This window comes from Sturnus vulgaris, unplaced genomic scaffold, assembly GCF_052056855.1.
Source record: "Sturnus vulgaris isolate bStuVul1 unplaced genomic scaffold, bStuVul1.hap1 Scaffold_85, whole genome shotgun sequence".
Classification (NCBI taxonomy): Eukaryota; Metazoa; Chordata; class Aves; order Passeriformes; family Sturnidae; genus Sturnus; species Sturnus vulgaris.
This window is the reverse complement of record NW_028276736.1, coordinates 278869-306608: the sequence shown is the minus strand read 5'-3', so window position 1 is coordinate 306608 and position 27740 is coordinate 278869. Positions and strand designations below refer to the sequence as shown.

At 49.6% G+C, this 27740-nt stretch overlaps 2 protein-coding genes across 2 annotated transcripts; both read left to right on the top strand.

Moving 5' to 3' along the window:
- Positions 1-272: 272 nt before the first annotated feature.
- On the top strand, positions 273-8257 carry LOC148217341 (uncharacterized). The gene is made up of 9 exons (XM_088158697.1): positions 273-339; positions 2194-2308; positions 2576-2896; positions 4362-4406; positions 5988-6170; positions 7315-7359; positions 7494-7579; positions 7793-7829; positions 8206-8257. Exons 1-9 carry the CDS (start codon positions 305-307, stop codon positions 8236-8238), a joined length of 900 nt encoding a protein of 299 aa, XP_088014823.1. The 5' UTR covers positions 273-304; the 3' UTR covers positions 8239-8257.
- A 372-nt stretch (positions 8258-8629) lies between these two features.
- LOC148217340 (uncharacterized) lies at positions 8630-13766 on the top strand. The gene is made up of 7 exons (XM_088158696.1): positions 8630-8712; positions 8838-8952; positions 9349-10493; positions 10736-10834; positions 11835-12594; positions 12794-12875; positions 13500-13766. Exons 1-3 carry the CDS (start codon positions 8630-8632, stop codon positions 10429-10431), a joined length of 1281 nt encoding a protein of 426 aa, XP_088014822.1. The 3' UTR covers positions 10432-10493; positions 10736-10834; positions 11835-12594; positions 12794-12875; positions 13500-13766.
- Positions 13767-27740: the final 13974 nt, after the last annotated feature.

Sequence of the window (27740 nt, the reverse complement as noted above, 5' to 3'; positions counted from 1 at the left end):
AGCCTGCAGCAGTGGCCTGGTTTGTCATGCTCTTGGCCAAATCTGGAGTTAAGAGCTGACCTGAAATGCAGCATCACCACTGGGGGAAGGGGAACATGGATCTCTCGGTTCCCCCCATTCTCAGCTATGTGTAATCCCCACATTTGGATCATTGATGTTAGGAGCACTGCCAGTAGGGTATTCCAGGCTCTGAGGGTAGCAAGTCCCTGCAGATCGTGGCCTCTGCTTTAATCATGAACTCCTGCAGATGGTGAATATCTGTTTGTTCTCTTCCAGAGAAGCTGACTCAAACTGAGGCTCTAAAATGCAGCCAAGAGGCAACCAGAACAGCAACATCAGGTAGGAACTGATTTGATGCAATCTTGGCTTCCCAGGTGCTGGGATGAATGTTGAGAGGGTTTATGAAAAGAATCCTCCCTCCAATGCAAGAATCAGAATCCCTGAGTGGGAGAAATAAAGGTTGTCCTGCCAGTGGGATTTTCAGAGCTCCTGTTACAGACCCAGACCTGGATGATGTTGTGGGCCAGGGCAGGTTGTCTGCTGAGCTTTCTGAAGCAAATCTCTCCTAACTGGGGCCAGGGCACTCCCTTCTGCACTTTGGGATGCTTTGGGCCCTGGAGTATTTTCCTGTTTCAGTCTGTAGCAAAGCACAAGAGTTGTTTCTTTTCGGGGTGGGTGCAAGTTCTTATTTCTTGTGGAATATGTTTGGAGAGGATGAGAACTGAGCTGATGTTTCAGGGCAGACATTTGGCTCCCTCTGCCTCTCTGAGCAGTCAGGGTGATGGGGTTTTCCTGGTGACACATCAAGTGTTGACCACCTGCAGCAAGTACAGCAGTGTTTTTAACTCTGCAGCTGTTTTGCCCCTGGAGATGGAGAGGCTGGGACTGTGGAGTCCCCCTGCTCCAAGGCTGCCAGGTGCCTGGAGTTCCCAAAGCTTCCAAATTTCCCTGACCTGAGGGAAACTGTGCAGGGTTCTGAGTGGCAGCAGAGCTCAGGTGTGCAAAGGCTTTGAAGAGCATCTTGACAAGCACCTTGAATGGCCAGGTCAGAGATGGGCAGCAATGGTGTCTGCAGGGCTCTGGAGACTGGGAGAGCTACAGGCTCATCTTCAAGGATTGGGCATTTCAGCAGACAGCAGACACTTTGCTCTGAGTTTGGAATGTCACCTAGTGCAAAAAGCAGGTTTATTGTAAATAATGGCACTCAGAATGAGATGAGGCAACTGTGCCTTGGTTCTAGGGATGATGAAACTTTCAGGAGCTGATTACTGGTGTGGTATTGGAGAAAGTGCCACTGCTGGAAGTTGGATGGGCCAAGAAGAATCTAGGAATTGTATGTATAAAGCAGACTGTGCAGTAGAGTAGAAATAGATACCTGCATCCACTCTGCCTACATGATTTTCCTTCTCCTATGTCCACAAATAGCAGAGGCAGAGTTTCCCTCATTTTGCAGTAGTCTTTCACAGAGCAGGGACAGTTTAAAGGACCTGTTTTGCCATGATGGGACACAGCTTTATTGGTGTTTTGCTATGGGGCTGGTGGGATTGAGTACATGCAGATGTGGCTGAGGAGGAACAGGGGCATTTGACATGGTGTTTTCTGAATGTCTGAGATTTCCATTCTAATTCCATTGATGGGATTGCTTGAAATACAGCTACATGATTTTCTGTGGAAGCAGCTTTCCAAATATCCATTGAAAGTAGAGAGTGAATTTCCAAGGCTGTTTGTAAAGTGGACAAAATTCAATCCTTGAAAGTGGCAACACCTTCAAAAGAGAGGATTCTCTTTGACTTTCAGGGGGAGAGTGAGGTGAGAGGTGTGAAGAACAAGCATGGCAGTTTCTCCATTGATGATTGCAAGTGGATTTGCCAGCTCATGTGCTGATCACCCTCAGTGACTCAGCGACTGCTTCTCCATTTGTTTCACAATGAAATGGGGGGAGAGTCTTTCCCTTGTCATCCTTGTCGATGTCTGGGATGAGGAGCAGCAATCCCTGAGAAGGATGTGTGCTGTGTCCCAGAGCAATGAGACCCACAGGGGACAGAACTGATCTGTCCACTGTCAGCATCCTGAGGATTTCAACATTGCTTTGCTGCTGGACATGTGCCCTTGTGGGAAAGCCCCAGTTTGTGCACAGAGTATAAAAACAGGGGTTCAAGTGTTAACTCTCCTTTCTGTGTCTCCTTCTGAAAGCCGGAACAACAACAGAAACCTGCTCGGCCGTCTGGAGCAAGAGAGGCGGAGGAGGGAGGTGGAGGAGAAATACATATCCCGGGAGAAGACTCCTGTCTTTGCCAATCCCTACAAGGTAATGGGAGTGGGGAGCGGGCTGGAAGGAGAGGAGGAAGGAGGCTTGGGGGCCGAGAGGAGAGCTGTGTCTTCTGCATGGGCTGTAGCAGACTTTGGCCCAATCCCTGCAAACACAGCATCTTCCCATCTGCTCCACTGAGCTTGCCTAACTTCCCTAGTGGGGATGCATGGTGATTCCATGCAGATGCTGAGCAATGTCTCTTGCAGAGCTGGCTCTCCTGCCTGGGCTGTTTCTGACATTCCCCTCTCTGTTCCTGTGCTGCAGACCAATAAAGAGGATGAGCTGTCATGGCACATCAAGCACATGCTGGGCGAGTGGGACCTCAACCTGATCCCCTGGCAGGAGTCCCCTCCAAGTCCTCTGTGGTTTCCAGAAATGTCCAAATCCATGTCACAGACCTGCAGGAGTGGTCTGGCCTCCAGGAAGACAAACCCATATGAGGACATGGGGAAGGAATTCTCACTGCAATCACTAGGCCTCAGGCCTAACACTAAGCAGAACTCTAAGGACTGCAATGAAGTTGTCTCCAAACAGAGGCCAGAAGCCAAAGCTCCACCATCCAAAATCCTTCCTGAGCCTGTCCAGGTGAGTGCAATTGTTGGGGCCCTCTGTTGTTGGCAGTCCCTCAAGGTCAGGGGATCATCACACTCCTGGCTGGTGGCTGAGCCTTGGCACTTGGTTCCAGATGTGCTTTGGGGTTTTGCCAGGCTCATCCTTCAGCACTGGGATGTTGCTGTGCCCTATGGGAGGTCGAAGTTCACAGTGCTGAGCCATGGCAGCAGGGCCAGGAGAGCCAGGGAGATGGTTTTCAAACTGTGTTTGGCCTTTGGGAGGAGAAGGAAGAGCTGGAGGCTGCAGTCAGCTTTTCCTGGAAAAGGCTGGTGATCAACTGCAAAGGACTGTAGGCAATACCTTGTGGAAAATGAGAGGAAGCTGAGAGAATAAAGCAGTGCAGGGCCTTGCCTTCTGCAGAAGCCATTCTTCTGTGCCAAAAAAATAAAGCACCATTCCTGGTCTCAAAGTCTTGGAAATGCAGAGTGCTGCAATCAGCCCTCAGGCCAGCAGCAATGGGCAGTGTTTGTCCTTGCTGCTTGGATGAGTCTGATTTTATTGGAGTGAATGACAAATGTCAGGGAGTATCAGTGTGAAGAAAGGAGCAGGGATGCTGCATCTTCCTTGGAGAGGGTGGTGAGGGAGGGGAAGGAGGGGGTGCCCAGAAACAGCTGAGACAGGCTTGGAATCCCTGGCAGCTTCTGCCATCAGCTGGGGGTGGGCTCAGCTCTGCAGAACATGCCCAGCTCCAAATCTGGCTGCTGAATCCATCACTTGGCCAAGCACGGGAGAGTGAGAAACGGTAGCTGGGGATTTGCCAATGCTGCAGGGGCAAGAAGAGGATGGCTAAAGTCAGCCAGAACTTGCATAAACTGTGTTGCAGCTTTGCAGATGTGTCAGAACTCCGTGTCTTATCCAGACTGCTGTGGCCTTTAGAACAAGAAGGAGTCTCATTTTATTTGGGTGAATGAGAAATATTCCTCTTTGTCTAGAACTGGCTTAGAAAAATTGGCAACCATTACTTCTGACTGGTGTATTTTAGCCAAGGAATCTTTTTGCTCAACTCTTTTAAATGCAGAGGGAGCCTGTGCCCCTGAAGGCAAAGCTTAGCTGCTTAAAAAAAGGGAGAAGACTGCACAAACATACTTACATAACAACAACAACAACACTAATAACAATAATAATAAATAGTAGTAATAGTAGTAGTAGTAGTAGTAGTTTAAGAATGGAAACAATATTTCCTGACTGCCAGGTTCCAAAGGGAACACAGACATTTTCCTCAGAGGAGGAGAAGGTGACTGTGGGGATTTCAGCTGGTTTTCCACCTGGTCTCCATTATTCACTCCCCTTCAGATGGGCCTTTTCATCCTTACTGGCATTTTATTATTAATGGACTCGCATGACATTTTTGGAGCTGTTGGTAAGCACATGCTGGCTGAGTGCATGTCAGTTAGTAAAAAACCCAAATCAACTCCTGCCTCCCTTGTTCTTGTTTCAGGAAAAGAAGCCCATTGGTGTGCCATCCACTGAAAAATCTTGGAAGGTTGGTGCTCTTCAAGAATAGATCTCTGCATTTCTTGTTTTACATAGATGAAGGAAATGGGTGGGGAAGAAATGCATTGCTCAGCTCCTGTTCACTCAGCAGATGTTTCCCTCCCTGAAAGTGTGTTTTGGGGTGGGTGAGGAGAAGTCGAGATAAAAGCTGGAGCTGTAAGATGTTGTAAGTTCAGCCTTCCTCTCAGTCTGTAACACTCTCTAGAGCAGTTCAAGAGCCATCCCATGACAGCTCATCCTAAGCAGCCAGAGCTGCTCCTTCCTCAAGCTGGAGGTTTCCATTCCCGAGCTCCCCTTGCCCAAAGGCTCTGGGCCTGCTGCCTTGTGTCTGGGCTTCCCAATTCCCATTGCCAACAAAGGGAAACCAGCCCCATGCTTGCAGCACAGGGTGTTACAGAGACCCAGATGCCCTTGAGCTTCTGAGTGTTTCTGAGAGGGCCAATGTGGCAGCAAACTTCTCTTTCCTCTCTCCCATTGTTTTCAGTAGGCTCTGCATTTGTAGAGCTGTCACATGTTTGAGCCAGAGGATGAATGGAAAATGCTTCAAGGACTCCCACTTTTGTTCCAGCTGTCGTCTCCAAATCTGATGTTTTTTCATGGCCATTTGAAGCATGTCATGTGTGGAAGCACAAACCCCATTTTACCTTGATTGTCAGCAAAAGCTGACAATAATGATCTGAGTGTGTTAGGCAGAGGTGGGAGTGCAGAGTGCTGCCCACCAAGTCAGCTTTAGATGGTGCCTACACCAGGCACACACATCTTGAAATCCTCCCCACTTGCTGCACTCTGCTGAATTCCCTGAGCTAACCTTGCCTCCCCCTCTCCTCTTTGTTTTTTTGAACAAAACAGGTTGTGGAAAAGCCACCTCCTTCACTTGCTCCTCCAAGGTACAGTTGTGTTGCCAAACAACCCTCTAGACCAAACTAGAAAAACAAACCTTTTCACATGAGGGGGAGATGGGAAGGGGTTCCTGGTTCCTCTTGTAGCTACAGGCTTTGCTTTGTGGCTGCCTGGAGCTGCTGTTGAAAATTGGTTTCAGTTTTATGGGGTTTTCAGGAAAGCTCCAAGTAGAAAGGAATAACCCGGGCATGCTGGAGTTTGCCTATGAACCAGACTTGGATTTCCCCAGGTGTTCCCTTCTTTTCTCCTCCTCCCCTCCTCCAGTGTGTCTGTAGATCCTATGTTTTTGTCTTAACCAAGGAACACAGATGGAGAAGTGAAAACATAAGGGGAAGAATAAAAAAAATCCTCAAGAATCCAACCTGAAATTTGTTGGGCTCTATTGGAAGTTTTCCTTGGAGGGTTGTTGCTTTCAGAAAGGCACTGGCAAGTTTTGGTGTTTAATTTAGCTTTAGTTGGCAAAAGACAGGTTCACAATACAGCAGTCAGATTCTGTTTACATTTTTGTCTGGCTGGGTGTGATGTTGAAGGTTTGATTATTCCCCCAGAGGGGTTTTGATGCTGGTTCTTTATTTTTGGAGCATGGCAATGTGTTCCCCTGGCCCTCTGCCCTCTGCTCTCAGTGGCCAAACACAGGGTTTGGGTTTCGATTGGAATGCTGCCATGTCAGTGGGATAAGGAAGTAACCTTTCCCCTGCTGCTGTTTAATTTTGTCTCCTGGGGGCCTTGCAGAGCTCTCCAGCCCCAGCAGAAGAGGGTGGCACCAGCACAGCCCAGCAGCTGGGAGTCAGGGAGCTCCAGGGACTGCCACAGCTCGCCAGCCTCTGCACTTCCAGGAGCACCAGCACCCAAGGTGAATGCAAATCCAATGCAGAGGCTGCTCCACAGCAGCCCCTTGCCTCCCTCTCTGCAGTCTGAGGGCAGCCAGGACAGCAGACCTGAAATCCTGTCCCTCTTAGGTGTCCCCTTGAGACCTCTGCAGCAGCAGCAGACATTTCTTGCCCTCTGCTTCCCTTTTGGAATTTGTCAAGAAACAGCCCTGCTTGGACTTCTGGAGCCTAACCTGGCAGTGTTCCCCCTTGTCCTTTGGCATCATTGTCTGGTCCTTCTGGAGTTTTCACCCCAGGATTAGTCCCTTTTGAAGCTGAGAGATGAAACCTGGAGTGCATGTGCTGGATCCTCTGCAGTAGGGATCTCTGGGCTGTGCCCCTGACTGACTGATTTCTGGTCATGGCTGTTTTGGACAATGGCTCTAGATGTGAAAAATTCCTCCTTTCATTTTCTGCTTCTTCCAGTCCTGTTGATGTAATATTTTCTTAGTTCTGCTTGGTCTCAAAGATGACCCTGTCTTTGATAACACAGTCCTGCAGTGCTGAAGGCTGGAGCCAGCCTGAGTTACCTGAGCACGAGCAGTGCTCTCAACTGGAAGCCAAGCACCAACTACACCTTACAAGGGTTGCATTTTAGCCAGGGCTATTTTTTTATTTTTTTATTTTTACTTCAGAAAGATGAGTCTGATTTTATTTGAATCAATGGCAAATATTCCTCCTTCTCTAGAACTGAACTGAGAATTTCTCTAGAATTAGGAACCATTATTTCTAAAGTGTCTTTTCTGAACTCATGAAACTTTTTGCTCAACTCTTTCACATGCAGAGGGAGCCTGTGCCCTTGCAGGCAAAGCTTAGCTGCTTCAATAGCAACTAAAGGAGAGTGATATTCAATCAAGGGAGCAGACTGCAGGAACAGACTGTCTTGAGAATAGGAATAAAAAGTCAGCAATGGAAACTCTTTCCTGACTGCCAGGGAAGCCAGACATTGATCTCACAGGAGGTGACGGTGGTGGCTTCAGCTCTTAATCCTTACTAGCATTTCTTTATGAATGGACTTGCATGGCATTTCCAGACCTGCTGGTCAGCAAATGTTTGCTGAGTGCTTGCTTGTTTGCTACCAATGAGTAAAATATCCAAACTCTCACTGCTCCCTCTTTCTTGTTTCAGCACATCCTGCACGTTTATGTGCAGTCCATTGAAGGAATCCTGAAGGTGGGTGCTCTTCAATACCAGATCTCCTGTACAAATCCATGAGGAGGTGGAACCCTCTGGCTCTGGAAGGCTGAAACTCCCTCTGTGTCCATCAGCAAAACTCCTGAGAGCTGCTTCTCTCCCTCTCTTTGCAGGACATGAGCAGCCCCCGTCACCTCTCCTGTCACCTCTTCAGACACCAACTAAAGCAGAGATTTCCAGACTCCCAGTGGCAACAAAGGTAAGCCAGCCCAATTTTCCCAGGGCTTCTGATAAATTACAAAAGATCTTTCTGCTGAGCAGAAGTCCAGCTCAGATGTTTGGCAGCTCTTAGAATGATTTCAAAATATTTCTTCCAAAATGCACATACCCCTAATGTGCCATTAACACAGTTTTGGAGTCAGTAGATGTGTTGTTAAGCTGCATGCTAAATTACTTTGTCCTTTCATTCTAGGAGTCCCAACCTGATGGATGTGCAGCACAGAAGCAGGGTAAGTAGAAATGCAAAGAAAACCCAGTTCTTTGTGTGCTGACAGGTAATTTTGTGTGTTATTTGGAGCAGAGACCATCAAGCGTTCACACTGATGAAGCAGCATGATTTCCTCTGCTTTGCTGAGCAGGGGTGAATTGAGGAATGGCTTAAGAAACTGTAAACAATCATTACCTGGAACTCCAGATAGCACTTCAGCAGAGGACAAGCAGTATTTTGTTCATCACTGCCATCTGGAGTGATGAACAATCTTGATCTTTGAGGGGCAAGCCCCTCCTGGAAGAAAGCACCTGCCTCATCTGGTGCTCAGAGACCAGAGGGTAAAATCTGCTACAGGTCAGGTAAATAAACACAAGCTTTTCATTCTTGATTTCCAGAGCAGGCTGGTGCAGCTTCAGAAACGTGGCTGAGTTCTGAGACAAGAACATTGTAAGTAACCAGACTCTGTTCCAAACTCTGCTGGGAAAAGAACCTGGAATGAACAAAAATTTGGGTTATCTTAAGTCAGATTTTTCTCAGAAAACTTCAATGCAGGGAATTTTCACCAACAGAAAAATTATTATTTCTTGATGGACTCATGAAATGGTTTAGGTTGGAAAAGATCTTGAAGATCAAGTCCTATAGTTAATCCAACAACACCAAGTGCACTAAACCATGTCATGATGACAGCGACTGTGTTTTAAACCAAAATAAAGTGAAAGTGGAGAAAAAGCCCCCAGGTCTTCATGTACCAGACTGAAAAAGTCTTCTTTTAATCTGTGGTGCTTAACATCACACTTTGTGCTTGTCAACCTGCTAATAATGCCGTTGACAGCAATAAATGCTAAGGGATACCAGCTGAATCTGATCATTCCTGGATATGGTTTTGAAGCCTGGCAGGACTAGTAAAGCTACAGCTACAAAAGCTATAGAAATGTAGCTGTGAAATTTGAAAGTAATCTCCTGTGCCCAAGGAAAACACTTGTAAGAAGTTTTGCAATGATTTTTTTCTTATTGAAAAATTGAGCAGCTCCGAGTCAGGGAGCTCCAGGGACTGCCACAGCTCCCCAGGCCGTGACCCAGAGGTCAGCTCCAGTGACAGTGAGGAGGACCTTGCAAAGGTGCTGGACCTGCCAGCACCTGAGGTGAGTGCAGAGACCATGGAGAGGCTCCCACAGCCCCTGCCCACTGCAGGGGGGTGTCCTAGGAAGGAAGCAGATGTTGTACTTCTCCTCTGGTTCCAAATGCTGCCTGGTGTGTCCTGCAAATACTGCTTTGTTAGACCCCTCTCACTCCAGTGAAGGCTTAGCTATTTGCCCACAGGCAAATATGGGTTTTTTATTGAGCAAATATCCATCCATGGTGCTCAAGGAGCAAGTTAGGGCACATGGCCTGTTAGTTTAGAGTAATTCTTCACAGGCCAAAGCCCAGACCTTACAACCTCTGGGCAAGAGTCCCTGGGCTCTGGTGAGCTGTGCTAGGACAGAAAGAGCCCATAAAGGCATCAGTCTTGAATCCTTCGTTTCTCTTTTTGTTGGCAGCCTGAGCCACCAGCTGATAAAAAGTGGTGGCTTGGAAACCTGATGACCCAGGCAAAGCGAGGAGCAGCACCAGGACAGGGTCCCAGGGAAATTGCCCGTGGGAATGGACGTGAGGAGGGTGAGAAGCAGGAGCAGGGCATCAGCAGCCGCTCCTGCCAGCAGCACTCCAAGGCAAGGGAGTCTCCTCACGAGAGCTGTGGCCAAGTGGCCAAGAAATCCCAGCAAACCTGTCAGCAAGTGGCCAAGGGCTCTCAGGAGAGCTCTGGCATGCCAGCCAAGACATCTCAAAAAATCTCTGGCCAAAGGGCCAAGGATTTCCACAAGAGCTCTGGCCAAAGGGAAAAGGATTTCCCCCAGAGCTCTGGCCAAGCAGTGAAGGATTCTCAGAAGAGCTGGAGCCAAGTGGCCAAGCATTTTCCCAAGAGCTCTGGTAAAGTGGCCAAGGAATTTCACACCTGCTCTGTCCAAGGTGCCAAGGCTTCAGAGAAGAGCTTTGGCCAAGAGCACGAGACTTCTCACAAAAGCTGTGGCCCAGTGGGCAAGGACCCTCAGAAGAGCTCTGGACAAGTGGCCAAGGATGGTCCCAAGAGCTCTGGCTCCCTGGGAAAGGATTCCCAGAAGAGCAGTGGCCAGGTGGATCAGGCTCCTCAGCGAGCTCATCTTCAGACTAAGCAGAGCTGCCTGCATCCTCCTGGGCTCACCAAGGAGCCTTTGCCCAAGGAGTCTGTGGGTACCAAAAGGCCTGGAGAGCCCCTGGAACACAACAAACCCAAAAGGGTGAGGAAGGAGGAGAGTGAGCCTGGTCCTGGGGAGGTCACAGACCAGCCCTGCAAGGATCAGCTGGAAGTCAAAGAGAAGCCAAAAACCGACAGTGAAGACCAAAGCTGGCACTTCACAAGGCCTCTGAGGAGAGAGAGCACAAGGACTGCCCCCAGGCCAACACCAAAGGGTTTTTGGAGCCTGAGCTCCTGGGAGATGCTCAGGAAGGTGATGCCCTCATCCCCAATGGCCACAGGACTGGGGATTTGCACAAGGAGAAAGTGCCCTCACCTCCTGGGGAGAAGAAGTTGTTCTTGCCTGTGAGGAAGCCAGACTTGAAGAGAAAAGAAATGAGGAATCCTGAGGAGTCCCCTAGAAAGAAGAAGGTGAGAGGGGCAAGGGGAGGTGGGTTTGGACAATGACCAAGGTGGTGTTTGAAAACCCCTTGTGGAGATTCCCTTCATAGGTTGGCACTAGAGCCATGATCTTTCTCCTCTAAAGACAGCTCCATGTGTTATTTTTTGTTTTCAACCAGAATCTGTCAAACGGAGCTGTACTGGTCTGTACTTTATGTGAACTTTCAAGACCTGACTGATTTTTTTTCCCCTTTTTTCTTTCTTCCTGTTAGAGGGATGACAAGGGGGATACTCCCAGGAAGAAAAAGGAATGAGAAAAAATCCCCCCCAAAATTTCAGCCTTCAGCAAACAAAGAGTGCAGTAAACTGAAGTGAGTATGCAGTGGTGGGATGTGTAAATCTAAGTCAGAAGGGTGAGAAAAAGAACTGTATCTTCTGTCCAGACCCTTGGGAATTTGCTTTCAATTTTGTGTGCCTTCTGCAACTTGACCTGCTGCAGATTGGCCTTTCCATGCTGGAAGCAACCAGTGCAGAAAGCAGCTCTGCAGGTGGAGGTGGGTGAGGGTAGGGAACCTTTCCCTCCTGACATCTTCTGGAAGCTCAGAGGTGTTTGGGTTGGTGTTTGGCTGGGGGAAGGGATGTTCCAAGTGCAGTAGGAATGGCAAAGCTTTAATTGTGGAGTTCTTTGCTCCCTTTTCCTTAGGGAAAATGAGCAGCTGTCTTAGTGATGTGCTGGCTTTTGCAGTGGGAGGGGCAGGAGGTGTTTCTGGGCAGAGAGGGCTCTGGATCAGGTTGGGGATGGTGCTGTGCTCTGTGTCCAATGTGATGTGCAGCATCAGCTGTGCCAAGGCAGAGCAGCTGGAGAGCACGTGTGCAATGTGTAGGGACCAAAGCATGGCAAAGGTGGGTGCTGAAAGAGGGGAGAGGACTGTCCCATGCACAGCAGAGTCAGGCAAGAAGTGCAGCCCCACATCTGAGCCTTCCCACTGCATTTAACTTCATTTCCTCCTCTTCTGATGCTCCAGTCCATGAGCTGGGATTCACTGCTTGCTGTGTTCTCAGAAACTTTGAGGAGCTGACTAAAAATGGTGGAAATGAGCAGTAGTGAACCAAGGCTGAGAGCTATTCGGTGCTGCTTCTTGCTGCCAGAGTTCCCTGGTCATCCTGATTTCAGATGATCAGAAATCTGCTAGGCTATTGTGTTATTGAATGTTAAAATCCCTGCCAATTAAAAGTCCCTGTCCCTTGAAGCCTCTCAGCTTTGGAAGCGTTGTCCAGTTGAGACACTGGTGAGAACTGGTACAGGATGTAGCCAAGTTTTTAAGAACATTGTATGTGCATCACATTAATGAATTTCCTTCTCTTGTGCAGAGCATCAGAAGCTTCATTCCAAGCTGAGAGGAAGAATGTGGTGCTGCCACCACTGCTGGCCGTGACTGCTGCACAACGTGCACCAAACTCAAGCCAAAAGAGACTCAGAACTGAGACTGACAACCTGGACCTGCCTGCCACGGATAACCCTGCCAGGAACCAGGAGCCAAGCACAGGAAAGTGGAGGAAGATCCCAGGGAACAACCCCAGGGCATCACCATGGATATCCAGGAGAGCTGACAGGAGGATTCCTGCAACCCACACGTGCTGTGTGATTCTCTTCACAAACATCCTCTCAGATAAGTAACTCTTTCTGATTGCAGCCAACTGCAAATGCAAGACTGGTGGAAAAAGGAGTGTGTTTCTAAACAGAAATCTTTTGAATCTTGTTTAAAAATAAGAAACAACAAACCTGTGGGTGTGGCTGCAACCTGGGCCTGAAGTTTTATAGCTTGCTTACAAAATTCTTCATAACCCTTGCAGCTTTGCATTTCTGGGTTATAAAGTTGGATTTTACTGGCTGCTTGTTAAAATTTGGCTGTTTACTGTTGGCTTGGGGTGTGGGATTTAGGATGTTTGGGGGAGGGTGGGGCTGTGAGTTAAGCCAGGCTGTGCACCCTGTATTTGCTGCCTTCTAATAGCTCATTTTTTCCTGATAATTTTCCTCCTTCCAGCCCTCACTGCTCTCTCAGCCACTGAGAAGGAAACCTGTCGCTGAATTTCTCCATGCCTGGGAGAAGTTTAATGATTCCAAAGCACTGTGAGTTGCCAAGTGAGAAGCCAAGGTTCCATTTCCATTATTGGAGGGATTGCTGGGGAAGGAGGCGAGAGGGGGAGATCCTGGAGCACAGACTATGCCTGGGACAAAGGAACATTTTCTCTGGAAATTTAGGATAGCCGGACTTTGGAATTGCTTTAGGCATCCCTCTCTGACCAGCTTTCTCTCTGTTGTTTTTCAGGGATCTGCAGGGATGAGAAGAATCCTTTCCCAGAGACTTCTCTGCCAAATGAAGACAAGACAAGGAGTCTGAAGTTGGAGCAGTAAGTGTTTGTTTCACAGCCCTGCCTGCAGTTGCTGAAGACACCAAACAGGGCTGGCCCTGCAGCCACCCCAGTTGCTGCTTCCTTATTCCTCATTTTGGGAGCAAAGAGAGAGGGAGGGATGGGGGAGAGCACCTGCTGAGTAGCTTAGCTACAGCTGTGCAGCACTTGGACTTTTGACTCCTTGCTGGGCTTGTGACCAACATTTGCCAAAAGGAATTCCTAGAGCTGCTGCTACGTTTTTGTCCAGTTTAGTCATTACAAATGTCGTGTTGTCCTGTGGTGCAAGCAGTGGGGAAGAGTCAGAAGCTGTAACCTGCCATCCCACGGGGCCTTTGCAGTGCCATTTTCCATAAAACACAAAGTTTTGTGGGCCCCTTTGGGCAAAGGGATGCATTGCCATGATCTGCTGGCAAACTTGCAAAAGGAAAAAATCGGGATGTGCCTGGCAGAAGGGCTGGGAGGCTGTAAAAATCCTCTCCATAAAGAGGCAGCTGCTGAAAGTCAAAGAGCTCTGCAGGTTCTCTTTGAGTAAAGTCACTCCAGTCATTGAGTGTCTTCTGCCAGACGTGCCTGTTGGATGAATCTAACCAAATGTTTTCTCTATCCCTCCTTTTGTTCCAGAGATTTCTGCTGAACAAAGCCAAGAGACGTGACCAGGAGCCGGCCTGAGCTCATCCACTGAACGAGACAGAATTTACAGTGACTGAGACTGGAGCCCAAGTGCCTTCACTGGTCTCCAGGATGTAAATAGGTCCATGTTCTCTGTTCTTTTGGAGCCTCAGAAACAGTTTTGTTTTGTTCATTTTCTTACTGTTCAATGCAAAGCACCTGCATATTTTTTGGTTTGTTTTAAATACAGTTTGAAGTTCTTTTGTCTACCTCAGGAAAGCTTTGTGTTTTTTGAGGGTAATGCTTTTCTGCCTTGCAAAAGAAGAGATGGAGGGTGGTACCTGCCTTTAAAATAACCAAGTGCAAGGAATTTTTGGGATGGGCCCATGTGCTGGTGGTCTATAAACCTGTCTATTATGAATAACTAACAGGACAATATTGCCACCTATTGCTGACAGGAAATCTGCACTCAGATTGTTCCTGAGGGTCTTGCTCAGTTTCAGCCTTGTCAGACCCAAGTTTGGGTGGCAGAATGACACCCAAGGTGTGGTTGGAAACAGCTCTGCCTGTCTCCTGTGCTGAAGGGATGGGACTTGCAGGGAGGATTCATACTTGGGCTGCTTCTTGGCATTTGGGTTGGTGAGGCTGGGAAACTGCAGTGGGTCCTGGGACTGCTTGGGCATTGTTGTGAGTCTGAGAGCTTCCAGGGACAGGAATCTCTTCTGATAAAGGAGAGATTAAGTGGCTGAATGTGGAACATAAGGCACCTTTTGCATTTGGGTAATTGCCTGCAAGCACTGGTGGTCTCAGGGAGTGTCCAAGAGCAGAATTTGGTACCAAAGTAGGGCATCCTTCCTGTGGGAGAGGACTTGGGCATGGTTCTCTCCTTTTCTTTTGTATCATCTACACGCCAATCACTTTTTATTGAGTTGCAAGAAAATCAAGTCTAATTCCTTTTTTCGTTTTTTCGTGTGCAAAAAGGCCCTCGGGATCTAAAAATCTGCCTGCTACCATCCCATGCATGCCTTGTTTACACAGCAGGATCTTGAATCCCGGTGAGTCAGCTGGGCACACATCCCAAACATCCATCCCTACTCCTGCTGGTCTGGCTGTACTCGGGCACTGCCCAGAGCAAAGGAACATTTCAGTGCTGCAGCTGAAGGAGTCACAGAGATTCTGAACTGCATCCACCCATGGATTTCAGATCCTGCTAAAGCAAATCAACACCTTTCACATTGCACCAGTCCATCTAAAATTATTAAATCGAGTTATTACCAGGCTGTTCAGGAGAAGAATTGCCTAACTTTAAGTGTATTTATTATTGTATGTGAAGACAATGTGTTCCATGATTGTCACTACTGGTTTATCTTGGGTTTTAGTTTTATTTTCTGTTACAATTCATCCTAAATTGTGGCTCTTAGGGTGCAGCAATTTCTAAGCAAGTTCTCCCTTCTCTTCCCTAGAGGGCAGATCACACCCACATACAAGCAACTGCCAGCCTGATAACATGACAGCAAAATAAAGTTCTTGGCAGGACAGCTGAGTTTTACACCGATAAATCAGGGACCAACGTTTTTCACAAGTCCTACACTGTAACAGTAACCACGTGGAGTGCCAACCTCCAGAAGCCCCAAAAGCCTCGTAACACCCACAAAAGCAAGCTGCTCCTCTTCTCTCTTGAATGACCAGACTCTCTCTTTCCAGTCCAAAGCTACCAACCTCCCTGCTGAGGTTCTGTATATTCCTTCCAGATGAACCTGATCGTTTACTCTTTCTATCCAGTAGTTCCCTGGATTCACAAATTCCCAAGGATTTAGTCTAAACCAAGGACAGAAAGGGACTCCTTCTATTCTTCTAGCCATGGTTTAAAATATGCTCAAACCACCACACTCTAACTCTGACAGTCAACAAATACGAACCTCCTCCCCTTAATTTTTAAAAGGTTAAGGACACACAGCTGCAGGAGAGAGATTATTTTAATTTGTCCTGCTAGGTTTACACTGTCCTTTCGCCCTTTGTATTCAAAAACTCTCCTGGCTTAATCTAAAACTATCGAGCAAGAGCTTGCCTAAACTGCCGGGCTCTTTGAACTTGGCTTCAGCAGCCACTTCCATCAGCAAAGTACAACAGAGCAGCCAACACCACAGCCCGAGTAACAACACAGAAAACAGCGCAGAATTACCGGTTTGTTACCATTGTAACTTTTGTCACAAGATGGCAGTATTAAAATACACAATTTCAAATCCAAAAATACACAATGACAGCGGTGGCAGGGACCGGTTAAACCCCAACACCAAGAGTTACAGGGAATACCGTCCCCAAAACCAGGAATCGCCACACACAACCCGAATCCCAAAGTCAAAATCACTGCGGGGAAGGGTGTTTCTTTATCAAGGCACAAAGTATTCACCTGTTTTCAACACAGCACACAGCATGCGGCAATTTTAAATGTTCACCCCAATCGCTTCTCCCTTCTCCAGCCATTTCGGTCTCCTGAAAATGAAACGCCAGGGATGGGGCAGCATCTCAGAACCTGTCTGAGCCCATGGGAACAAAGGTTCCACACGTCCTCTCTGATCTCCCCTCATTCCCCTTCCACCCATTGACTTTTGTCCCCTCCAGCCCCCCCAGTGCAGAGCCTGGCTCTGTGCTCTCCATCAGCTCCTGGGTGGCTCTGCCAGGCTGGCATGAGGAGCCCCTCAGCCTTTCCTGCTCCAGGCTGGACAAGCCCAGCTCCCTCAGCCTCTCCTCACAGCCAAAGGGCTCCAGCCCCACCTTGGAGGCCCTTCCCTCCTCACCCTGCTCCAGCTGCCAGACATCTTTCCTGCCCTGGGCAACCCAAACCAGGCCCCAGTGACCTGGATAATCCACGGCCTTGATGTCCTGGTCACACAGCCCTGGCCCCTTGTCCCCGTGTCAGGCTCTGGGGTTGATTTGTGGAACATCCTTGGGGGAGGCTGTGGCTCCAGGTGGAGCAGGGGGATCCCGGGGGACAGGGGACCCTGCTGGGCATGAACAGCATTGGACTTGTCTGGGGCAACTGTGAGGGGGGGCTGGGGCAGAGTGACCAACCCAGTGACCTCACACAGCCCTGCTGTGATGTCACAAAGCAGCCCAGTGATGTCACAGCCTGCTCTGTGATGTCATTGTCTGCTCTATGCCATAGCTGCTCAGTGACCTCACATAGCCCACTCTGTGATGTCATAGCCCACTCTGTGACCTCATGTTACCAGATGATAAATTGCCCACACAAGTGAGCTGACACAATCCTTATTCTCCAGAACCCTTGGCCTCTGGAAACTGCACAATGCCTGTTGTATAAGAAGGGGAACTGGAAGTTTGTAGCTGTCGGGGCTTTGGGGTTTGGGCCCCGAGCTGCCACAACGTGCCCGGATAAGATGTCCCACAAGGAACAGCCTTTCCTGGTGTCTCAGGCAGATTTCAGCCACGAGGTAGGAGGATGCAAGCAATGCCTGGAGTCCAGGCCTTCAGCCCATGTTGTGATTTGAGCCTTGCTTCCAAAGTACCTTTGGCCAGCAGAGGAAGGAGACCGAGGAAGCTGCAGGGAGATTCCACAGACACTTTATTTCTTCCACGAAGGGGTCCCAGGCAGCAATTCAATGGACAAGGTACTAATGGGGGCTTTTGTAGGGTCAGGGTGTCTTGAAAACAGACCAATTATTTAGGGGATTGTAAAACGGACCAACTACTTAGGGATTTTAGAGAAAAGGGACCAATTGCTAAGGGGATTGAAAATGGACCAATTATATCACAGGGAGATAAAGTGAGGTTTGCAAAGGGGGGAAATATTTCTAGTATTAGTCATTCTAAGTAAGCAATTTCTTATCTAAGGGACAGCTTTGCAAGGAGGCTCTGTTAGGGTTTCTGCTCCTTCCACAGAAGTTCACCAGCTTCAATGTCCTGCCAACTCAGCTGGGCCGACTGGGAACATTGGGGTCCACGACCACCAGGGACCACCACAGAGATGCCCAGGACAGAAGAACCCATGGGTAAAGTGTTGGGAGTTGTTTTTTTCCTTCCCTCTCTGCCTGTGGAATTTTTTCCCACTGATATGCTAAGGATCACTGATGGCTAGGTCCTTGAGACTTCGAGATGGGGGAGGGAGAGACTCCCTGGTTTCTTTAGGAGTTTCTCTTGGAGGGCAGGGGTGGAGGGGGGGAACAGTGCGAGATGAGAAGAGGGTAAAGGAGGGTGGGGGGCTGTTGTTGGCACTCGCTTGCTTTGGCTGTTGGAGGAGGAAGGCCACTGGAAAACCTCACCCCACCATCCCAACGCCAGGAGCTGCCTCTTCTGGTGTTGGACCCCACACCCCTGCTAGGACGCTCTCCTGCTTCAGTTTGCTATCTCCAAGCATCCTGTTGGGGCACTGGGACTGACACTGCTCCAAGGATTCGTGAGCACAGCCTCTCCTCCACCCTTCCCATCTGGGACACAGCCACCATCACCCCAGTGCCCCTGCAGCTGTGCAGGATCTGCCCCTGTCCACCAGGAACCTGCCAGAGCTCACTGCCAACTGGGAGGGTAACTGCACCAGAGGGGAAAAGTCCCCGCAGCCAAGAGAACAGAGAACTGTTACTGGGTTCCTGTTCTGTTTGTTGTTAATTTCATAGTTGTTGTTTTGTTTTGTCTTGTTATATAAATATTAGTAAAGAACTGTTATTCATATCCCCATATCTTTGCCTGACAGCCCCTTCATTTCAAAATGATACTAATTCAGAGGGAGGGATTTACTTTCTCCATTTCAAGGGAAGGCCCTGCTTTCCCTAGTAGACAGCTGTCTTTCAAACCAGGACAGGGTGGTCAGTGGGAGGTGATCAGTGGCTGTGGTCAGTGGCAGTGTGGGCATTGGTGTCTGGGCAGTGGGTGTGGTCAGTGAAGGGGTGGTAAGTTGGTGTGGTCAGTGGCATGTAATCAGTCAGGATACGGCCAGTTCAGTGCTCAGTCACTTTGTTCAGTTGAGTGGTCAGTGGATTGTGGTCAGGAGTGGTCAGTGGGTGTGGTCAGTGGGAGAATTCAGTGGGTTGTGGTCCGTGGGTGTGGTCAGTTGTGATATAATCAGCAATGGTCAGTTGCGTGGTCACTTGGTGTGGTCAGTGGGTGGGGCATTGGGTGTGGTCAGTGGTTGTGGTCAGTGGGGTGTGGTCAGTGGGTGTGGCCATATCGAGTGGTCAGTGGGTTTAATCAGTGGGTGTGGTCACTTGGGTGGTCAGTTGGATGTGGCCAGTGGGGTGTGGGCATTGGTGTCTTTGCAGTGGGTGTGGTCAGGGGGGTGTGGTCACTGACTGTGGTGAGTGGGTGTGGTCAGGTAATGTCAGGGAAGGTGTCAGTGGGAAGGTGTCAGTGGGAAGGTGTCAATGGAAGTGGTCAGGTGGTCATTGGGGTGTAGTCAGTGGAGGTGGTCTGTGAGTGTGGTCAGTAGGTGTGGTCAGTGGGTGTGGTCAATGGTTGTGGTAAGTGAATGTGGTTGATGCAGGTGGTCAGTGGGGGTGTGGTGAGGGTTTGTGGTCAGTGGATGGGGTCAGTTGGGTTTTAATTGGAGTGTGGTCAGTGGTTGTAGTCAGAGATTGTGGTCATTGGGAAATGGTCAATTGCTGAAGTTAGTGAGGGTGGTCAGTGTATGTGGTCATTGGGGTGGTCAGTGCATGGGTCAGACTTGATGATCTCCAAGGTCTTTTCCAGCCTGGCTGATTCTGTGATTCTCTGAAACCACCCCTGGAGCAGTTGCAGGATGAGCCCTGGGTCTCCTCTTCACAAGGTCCAGCAGCCCAGGTCCCTCAGCTTCTCCACACAGCCCCAAAGCCCATCCTGTCAGTCCTGCAGAGCCTCTCCAGCCCCTCCTCATTGCCCACAACAGGGAGCCCCACACCCAGACACAGCAGCCCAGATGTGCCCCCCTGGCCTGTGGTGCCTCTGGCAAGGGAACAGCACGAGGCACTGCAGGACCTTGCAGACAATTCCTGAAGCACTTGGAGGATGATCCTGCTTCCCAAGTGATGTTCCCATGGTGCCAACTCAGGAACTGAAATGGGGAGTGGGGCCAGAGGGGAAAGCGCAAACAGGGATGGGCTGTTTGCAGGGGAGGGAATAGGGATGGGCAAAAGGGAGACATTTGGAACAGGGTAGAAGAAAGAAAACAAAGGTGAAACAAAGAAAATGGTCAGGGCAGTTTGGGGGTGGCTGCCAGGCAGCCCTGGCTCTGAGCAACAACATCTGCAGTGGGACAGGAAACTCACAGCTCATGGGAACAAACTTTCTGGCTGACTTCAGAGGCCACGACAAAGCTGAGTGGTTTCCCTGCCATCCCCCAGCCCTTGCTGGCCCCAGGGGCTGATGGCATTTGTGCTCACTCAGCTCCATGTCCCCACAGCAGCACCATGGGGGTGCTGAGCCTGCTGTGTGCAATGCAAACAGGGGCTCCTGAGCCAGTGCTGCCGTGTGTGTGCCTGCAAGGATGCGGCTCCTGTGTGAGCTGGGGGAGAGGCCAGGGCTGCAGAGGGGGGATGTTGTTGGCAGGTGCATGAGGACGCTCTGGGATGCTGCCCTGGGGTGTCCAGCGCAGTGGGGATGGATCAGCCCCTGCTCTGCTGCTCCTTGCCAGGGTGTCCCCCTTGCAGGGAGCTTGCAGAGCACCAGCCATGCTGTTTGCCCCCAGCCTGCCCACGGCCAGCCTGGGGCTGCTCCCGGGGCTTTTCTGTGCTCAGCATTGGGCTGCCCAAGTGTTGTGGAGAGAGCCTGGCCAAGGAGCCTGGAGCCCCCAGGCCCTGGCCTGAGGCGTCAGCGCTGCCCCAGCAGTGCCCATGGCCTGTCCCTGCTGCAGCCCCGGCACTGCCACCCCCAGGGCTGTGCCCGGCCCCGAGAGCACTCAGGCCCTGCAGCAACACGAGGGCCAGGAGGGCAGCGGGGCAGTGGCACGGGAGCAGCACTGGCAACACCAAGTGCTGCTGCTGCTGGGCACAGCTGCTGTGCCAGCACTGATCTGCCCCAGCTCTGCACACAGACATTGCTGCTGCAGCTCCAGAGAAGGGAACAAAAGGGGCATCTCTGGAGAAAACTTTGCTGGACGATCCTTTCATATATAGCCACCAAGAGTGCAGCTCCTCATTGACAGAGTCTGTGGCCACAGGGAAGGTGGAGAGAAACAAAATGAGAAATGAGACGAGCAAAGGCTTATATTTGTGGACAATATAGAGAAACTAAAACAAAGGAAAATGGATCTCACAACTAACCAAACAGGAATTATCAAAAATGTCTTTTATTTACGTGATTTTCATTATTTTTCTGGAAGTTTAATGTCCCTGAAACCCTCCAGTCACCAGTCTCCATATTGCAGCCTTAAGCTCCTGGTTCCTGAGACTGTAGATGAGGGGATTCAGGGCTGGGGGCAGCACTGAGTACAGAACTGACAAGGAGAGATCCAGAGATGGGGAGGAGATGGAGGGGGGCTTCAGGTACTCAAATAAGGCAGTGCTGAGAAACAGGGAGACCACAGCCAGGTGAGGGAGGCAGGTGGAAAAGGCTTTGTGCCGTCCCTGCTCAGACGGGATCCTCAGCACTGCCCTGAAGATCTGCACATAGGAGAAAACAATGAACACAAAACAAGCAAAATATAGAACAGCACTTATCACAATGAGCCCAAGTTCCCTGAGTTTGGAGTGTGAGCAGGAGAGCTTGAGGATGTGTGGGATTTCACAGAAGAACTGGCTCAGGGCATTGCCATGGCACAGGGGCAGGGAAAATGTATTGGCTGTGTGCAGCAGAGCATTGAGAAAGGCACTGGCCCAGGCAGCTGCTGCCATGTGGGCACAAGCTCTGCTGCCCAGGAGGGTCCCATAGTGCAGGGGTTTGCAGATGGACACGCGGTCGTAGCTCATGATGGTCAGGAGATAAAACTCTGCTGAGATGAAGAACAGAAAGAAAAAGAGCTGAGCAGCACAACCAGTGTAGGAGATGTGTCTGGTGTCCCTGAGGGAATTGTGCATGGCTTTGGGGACAGTGGTGCAGATGGAGCCCAGGTCAGAGAGGGCCAGGTTGAGCAGGAAGAAGAACATGGGGGTGTGCAGGTGGTGGCCGCAGGCTACGGCGCTGATGATGAGGCCGTTGGCCAGGAGGGCAGCCAGGGAGATGGCCAGGAAGAGGCAGAAGTGCAGGAGCTGCAGCTGCCACGTGTCTGCCAATGGCAGCAGGAGGAAGTGGCTGATGGAGCTGCTGTTGGACATTTCCTGTGTCTTGGCATGGGGATCTGTAACAAAAGTAATCATGGAATAGTTCAGTTTGGAGAGGACTTGAAACATCCCAGCCCAGCTTGGTGGCACTTTCCCCCCACTGCCTGCCCAGGGCTCTGCTGCCTGGACCTGTCCCTGCCAGCAGCTGCTTTTCTGTGCCCAGGGCTGGGCCCTGCCAATGCTGCCAGAGCCCAGCCCAGCCCTGGGGGCTCAGCTCTGCCCTGCAGACCCCTCCCAGCACAGGGCACTGCCCAGGGGCAGCTTTGCCTCTACAGGCTCTGATGGCAACATCACAGCAACCCTGAAGAAAAATGGAGAAAAAACCTCGAAAAATGACACTGATGTTGCCTGTGAGGGACCCTGTGCTGATTTCTGTCACTAACTGCTTTATTAAGATCCGAGATCAACATTTTTTTTCCCCAATCTGACCTGAGAGATTAATATCTATATGCAATTTTCCCACCTACTCAACAGAGAACAATTGATTATAAAATCAGGATTTTCCTTTTCATGCAACCCCTGCCTCTCTGTGCTCCCTGTATAATCTCTTTGGAAATGTTCTAGATTTAAATGTCATGCTGGGAGCAGCAGTCCTGAACAATGCAGCATCCTCACCACACAAGGAGAACACTTCCAAGCCTCACCAGCTGTCTCCTTCCACCCAGACCTTGTCCTCCAGTGCTGGGAGCAGCTCCCAGGGCTGGCTGAGAGCTGTCCCTGGCAGGCAGCAGAGTCCCTGCCCCAGCACAGCACCCTGGGCTGCAGGACCCTGCTCTGCACCACAGCCCTGGGCACCCCTGGCTGCTCTACACAAGAGATCATCAGAGAATGTACTCACACAGTCTGCAGGCATTGGGATGTTGCAGCTTTAGGAGATCACTGCAGGAGCTGCAGCTGCAGCTGAGGCTTCCTGTGTCAAGGGCTGGGAGTGATTCTGCCCCAGTCACGTCTGAGCATCTTCCCAGCCCTGACTGATTGAATCTCTCTGTGCCTCTGTGCTGTGCCTGGGGTGGATGCAGGCAGTGCCCCAGCCCTGTTAGGCTGGGAGAAGAGCTGCTCATGAAGAGAAATGTGTTTTTGAAGCTCTTCTTGGTTGCCAGGATCACCCTCTGTGTCAGGAGCCCAGCCCAGCTCAGCAGCACAGACACAGCACAAGGATTTTAATGACTCTCTCAGGGCGTTGGTGCTGTCTTCATCAGACTCAGTCCCTCAGAGTGTGCTTGAAAAACTTCTCAAGAACTCAAATTTTAATTGAAACACTGAAGTTTCTTCAAGTTTTAATGGGTCCCACTGAGGGACACGACTCAGAAAGTGTCCCCAGGTTCCAGTTAGAGCAGAACACTGGAGGCACTGATGACAGGTGGGGACAAACAAGGGAAAGGGGTCTGTGATGCTGAGCAAACCTGGATGTGTTTCTGGAATGCAAAGGGCCAAGGGCTGAGCCCCAGCCCCTGGCAAGGCACATCCTGTCCCTCCCTCATTGCTCAGGGCTCTTCCCGGGCCACTGGGCTCTGGGCATGTGCAATGCCAAGGGCAGCACCATGGGGCGGCCCCTGCCAGGCTGCTGAGCAGGGACAAGGAGGCAATGAGGCCCCAGCACAGCAAGGCTCACTTGTCCCCTGCTGGCCTCAGGCCCAGGGCCAGCCTGCATGGCCCAAGTGCTGCAGGAGTTGGCTGTGTCAGGGCCTTTCAGCTGCTGCCCATCCCTGTGCCCTCTGCAGCCCAGGCTGTCCTACGGTGTCCATGCCCTGCGCCTCTGTCCCTGCAGGCTGTCGTCATCCCCCGGCTGCCCCACCTCGCTGGCCCCTTCCTTTGCTGACAGCTCTGCCTCCTGCCTGCCTCTGCCTGCACACATAAAGCCTTGGCCTTGACACTAAAAGGGTTCATTCATTTTTTACCATGCCTGTGAACGTTTTGCACAAGAACAAGGCCTGCAGGGGCTGCTTTTCCAGCAGGGACGATTGGAAGACAAAAAGAAGACATCTGGCTCAAGGATGCAGTGGTAGAAAGAACAAGAATGGAACCTGGGAATCTGGAGTGGGTTTTATGAAAATGGATGAATTGTAATACACATGTATTTTCTGAATATAAGCACCACACTTGTAGACTCAAGTGTCCACGTAAGGTTAGGAGTTATCCCACATTGGACCTGAGGCCTGAAATAAATGATGCGCTCTTCAAATCCGAATTAGTGTTAAGGAGTCTTATTCTGATATTTTGGAGATTTGGTGACAGTGGGGCCTCACAGAACCAAGTCATCAATGTTACACTATGGAACCTCAAGGAACAAAGGGTCTTTTGACACTCTGGGTGCTCATGGAACCCAAATCCTTTTTGACAGACTGGGGCCGCATGGAGCCTATGGTCCATTGTGACACTGCAGATCCATGGAGACCATTGTGGCCCTGAGAAACCTCCTGGAACCAAAAGTCCATTGTGACAGAGCCAAGGGGCCATTGTGACACTGTGGGGCCACATGGAACTAATGGTCCATTGTTATACTGCAGATCCAAGGAGGCCATGGTGACACTGTGGAACCTCCTGCAACCATGAGTCCATTGTGACACTGCAGGGCCACACAGAAGTAATGTGACCATATTATACTACACAGCCTCGTGGAACAAAGGGTCCATGGTGACACTACGAAACAGTTGCTCAGAGTATGAAAGCTCATGGAACCAGAAGTCCATTGTGACCAAGGGGCCATTGAGACACTGTGGATCCAAAGAGACCATTGTGACACTAAGGAACCTCATAGAACCATAGATACATTTTGACACTGTGGGTACTCATGGAACAATGGAGACTCTTATGATACAGAATCAGAGAATTAATGAGCTTGGAAAAGACCTTTGAAATCATCATGACCTAACATCACTTCATCAATTTAACCGTGGCTCTGAGTGCCACGTCCAAGCTTTTTTTAATGCTGCCAGGGACTGTGACTCCACCACTTCCCTGGGCAGAAGATTTCAGTGCCCAGTCACTCTTGCAGTGAAGGATTTTTTTCCTGATGTCAAACCTAATCTATCCTTGGCTCATCTTCAGACTGTGTCCTCTCATTCTGTCAGAGGTTGCCTGAGAGGAGACCAACCCCCACCTGACTACAACCTCTGTTCAGGTGGTTGTAGAGAGTCTCCCTGGAGACCATTGTAGCCATTGGGGCCATTGTAGCACAGCAGGGCCTCATGGAATCAAGGGGAGCACAGTGACAGTGTGGGGCTGCATGGGACAAAGGGGCCATTCTGACACCGTGGAACCAAGGAGACCTTTGTTGCCGTACAGGGCATCATGGAACAAAGGAGAGCATTTTTACAATTCGAGACATTTTGAAATCAAAGGACAATTGTGGCATTTCAGGGCATTTTGGAACCAAGGGGATCCTAGTGATATTCCTGGACTCAATGGAACTAAGGGGCCATTGTGACACTGTGGGGTCTCATGGAATCAATGTTCTGTTGTGACACTGCAGGGCCTTATGGAATCATGGAGATTATTCTGACACTACAGGTGATGACTTGGAGTGGCTATCTGGAACAGAGGCTAGAAATGTTTAAGAGAATAACGTGGGTATTTATTAAGGGCTTTCAATAGATTCACCTTGGGCAGTCAAAAGGCTCCCACAGGCTACACCCAAGATGGAGAGTGGTCATGAGTTTTTCAGACAGATTTAGGTTTGGTCTGTTTGCATGTCAGGGGTTAATCCTCCAATTACAGCTTCAGGTAATGAAGTCATACTCCCCCAGTTTGCCCCCCTGCAATTCAATTTTGTTTCTATTTTTGGGGGCCTGAGGCTGTAGGGTGTCCTTGATTTTTAGAGGAATTGATTTGTCCGACCAAAAAGTGAAGAGATGTATCTAACACTTCATATGGAGTTTAGAGTTATGCCCATATGCAGTAGAGGATTTGAAAAATATAAAGGCTAAAATTTTAAGGCATCACAGGCCTCACTGAATCAAGGGGCCACTGTGACACTTTGTGGCCCTATGGAACCAAGGAGTCCATTGTGACACTGCAAGACCTCATGGAAGCAAGGAACCATTGTGACACTGTGGGGACTTGTGGGGCCAAGGGGTGATTGTGTCACTGTGTGGCCCCATTGAACCAAGGAGTGAATTGTGACACTGCAGGGCCCCATGGATCCAAGGGAACAGGTAACAGGTCTGCTTGGCTTGGCCTGACTGGTCCATCTGCCCTTGGCATGTCAAGGGTCTCTTTTCATGTGCCTCTGAAACACTGGGGTTCTGGGCTTTCCTTAGCTGGAAAAGCACTGTCCTTCTCATCCAAGCACTCATGGCCGAAACAGGAGTCTGCCTCCAAAATTCCCAATACCAGGGATTTCTCCCAGACAAAAGCTGCTGTTACAAAAAAGCCTTGCTGGCCTTGGCTTCCTGAGGGTATTTTTCCTCCAAAATTGTTATCCACAAGAGTTTCTCCTAGCTAAAAGTTTCAGGACAGATAAGTCTGGCTGGCCTTGGCCTCTGATGGTGTCCTTTAATTTACCCTGAGACACTGGGGCTCCATTCTTTCCTTCCTATAGAAAAGAAAAAACCTTCTCCAGGCACTCAAGGATGTAAATGGGATTCTGCCTCCAAAATTCTATGTAACCAAGGATTGCTCCCAGACAAAAGCTACAAAAGGTGGGTCTGGCAGGTCTTGGCCTCTGGTGGCTACTGCTCATCTACTCCTGAAACACTGAGGCTCTATGCTTTTCTTCCAGTGGGAAAGAGCCATCCTGCTTCTCCAGGTGCCCATGGCTGTAATTGGGATTCCACCTCTGAAAGTCCTGTATCCAGTGATTGTTCCTAGATGAAAGCTGCCATTATAGACAGGTCTGGCTGGCCTTAGCCTCCTGAGGGCCAGATCTGCTCTGCCTTCAAAACACTGGGGCTTTCCTAACTGTGCAAAAGAACTGGGTGAATCCTCCAGACATAAATGGCTGAAAATGGGATTCCATATTCAAAATTCTGTATATGCAAGGGTTGCTCCCAGACAAACCTGCCAGGACAGACAGGTCTGCCTAGCCTTGGCCTGTGGTGACTGCAGTTCATCTGTCCCTGAAACACTGGGACACCATGGTTTCCTTCATTTGGAGACCATGGTGACACTCTTTGGCCCCATGGAACTTGTGACACTTCAGGGCCTTTTGAAATGAAGGGGCTATTGTGACACTTTGGCCACCCATGGAACCAAGGGGAGATGTAACAGATTGTCGGAGAAGGGAGACGCGGACACCAATTCGGTCATCAGCAAAGTCTCGTTTATTGATACGCAGAGTGGCCATTAAATACAGTGCTTAATTAGCTCATGCATAGTGCAAAATCTGAGCTCATCATTGGTCTAGCTGTGCGGCTTAGCTAAGCACTTCGGCATTCATGTTTTTCTCAATTCTGCGTGCCTTCCCTATCTCAAGGACACTGTATCCGTGAGACTGAGGCCCACTTTGCTAGCTTTACTAAGTTGATCTGACTATGGCCTTTTTCTTCCAGCTATTCCTGCACCAGGCTCTCTACACTTCCCCCGTTTTCTTTTTAAACTAAAAGAGTGGTATGTCAAGCTTTGCTGACAGTCTTTTGAATAAAATTTTGTAAGCAAGTTATCAAGCAAGGTAGCAATAAAGCTAAGCACAAGAATATATCTAACACTATAATAGCATACTTAATAACGGTTCGAATCCATCCCCCAAGACCTAGGCTTTTTAACCACTCGTCAATGCCCCAACCATCTCCTTCTTTTAGGTTGTGTAATTTCTGCTGCATGTTTTGTATCTTTTTGTGGATGGACTCAGAGTGGTTAGATAAATTCATGCAGCACATTCCCTTGAACTCCTTGCAACCATACTGGCAACCTTACTAGGCAGGTTTTAAAAGGATTTTGTACTCCTCCTAGACTTAAGCAGATTGATTCTTGTCTTGTTATGTTAGTGAATGTTACCTATACGTTTTCCCGAGGCGCATGCTGCATTGGAAAAGATTTTGTGTGAGCAAAGTTAGCAAGCATAAGCAGTGTA

What these genes read in the sequence shown, in the direction of transcription:
- LOC148217341 (XM_088158697.1), top strand. Translation starts at nt 305, where the DNA reads ATGCAGCCAAGAGGCAACCAGAACAGCAACATCAG. An exon ending in AACCAGAACAGCAACATCAG is followed by an intron (nt 340 to 2,193) that starts GTAGGAACTGAT and finishes TCCTTCTGAAAG; the next exon opens with CCGGAACAACAACAGAAACC. An exon ending in CCATTGAAGGAATCCTGAAG is followed by an intron (nt 7,360 to 7,493) that starts GTGGGTGCTCTT and finishes CTCTCTTTGCAG; the next exon opens with GACATGAGCAGCCCCCGTCA.
- LOC148217340 (XM_088158696.1), top strand. Translation starts at nt 8,630, where the DNA reads ATGCCGTTGACAGCAATAAATGCTAAGGGATACCAGCTGAATCTGATC. An exon ending in TTTGAAGCCTGGCAGGACTA is followed by an intron (nt 8,713 to 8,837) that starts GTAAAGCTACAG and finishes AAAATTGAGCAG; the next exon opens with CTCCGAGTCAGGGAGCTCCA. An exon ending in TGGACCTGCCAGCACCTGAG is followed by an intron (nt 8,953 to 9,348) that starts GTGAGTGCAGAG and finishes TTTTGTTGGCAG; the next exon opens with CCTGAGCCACCAGCTGATAA.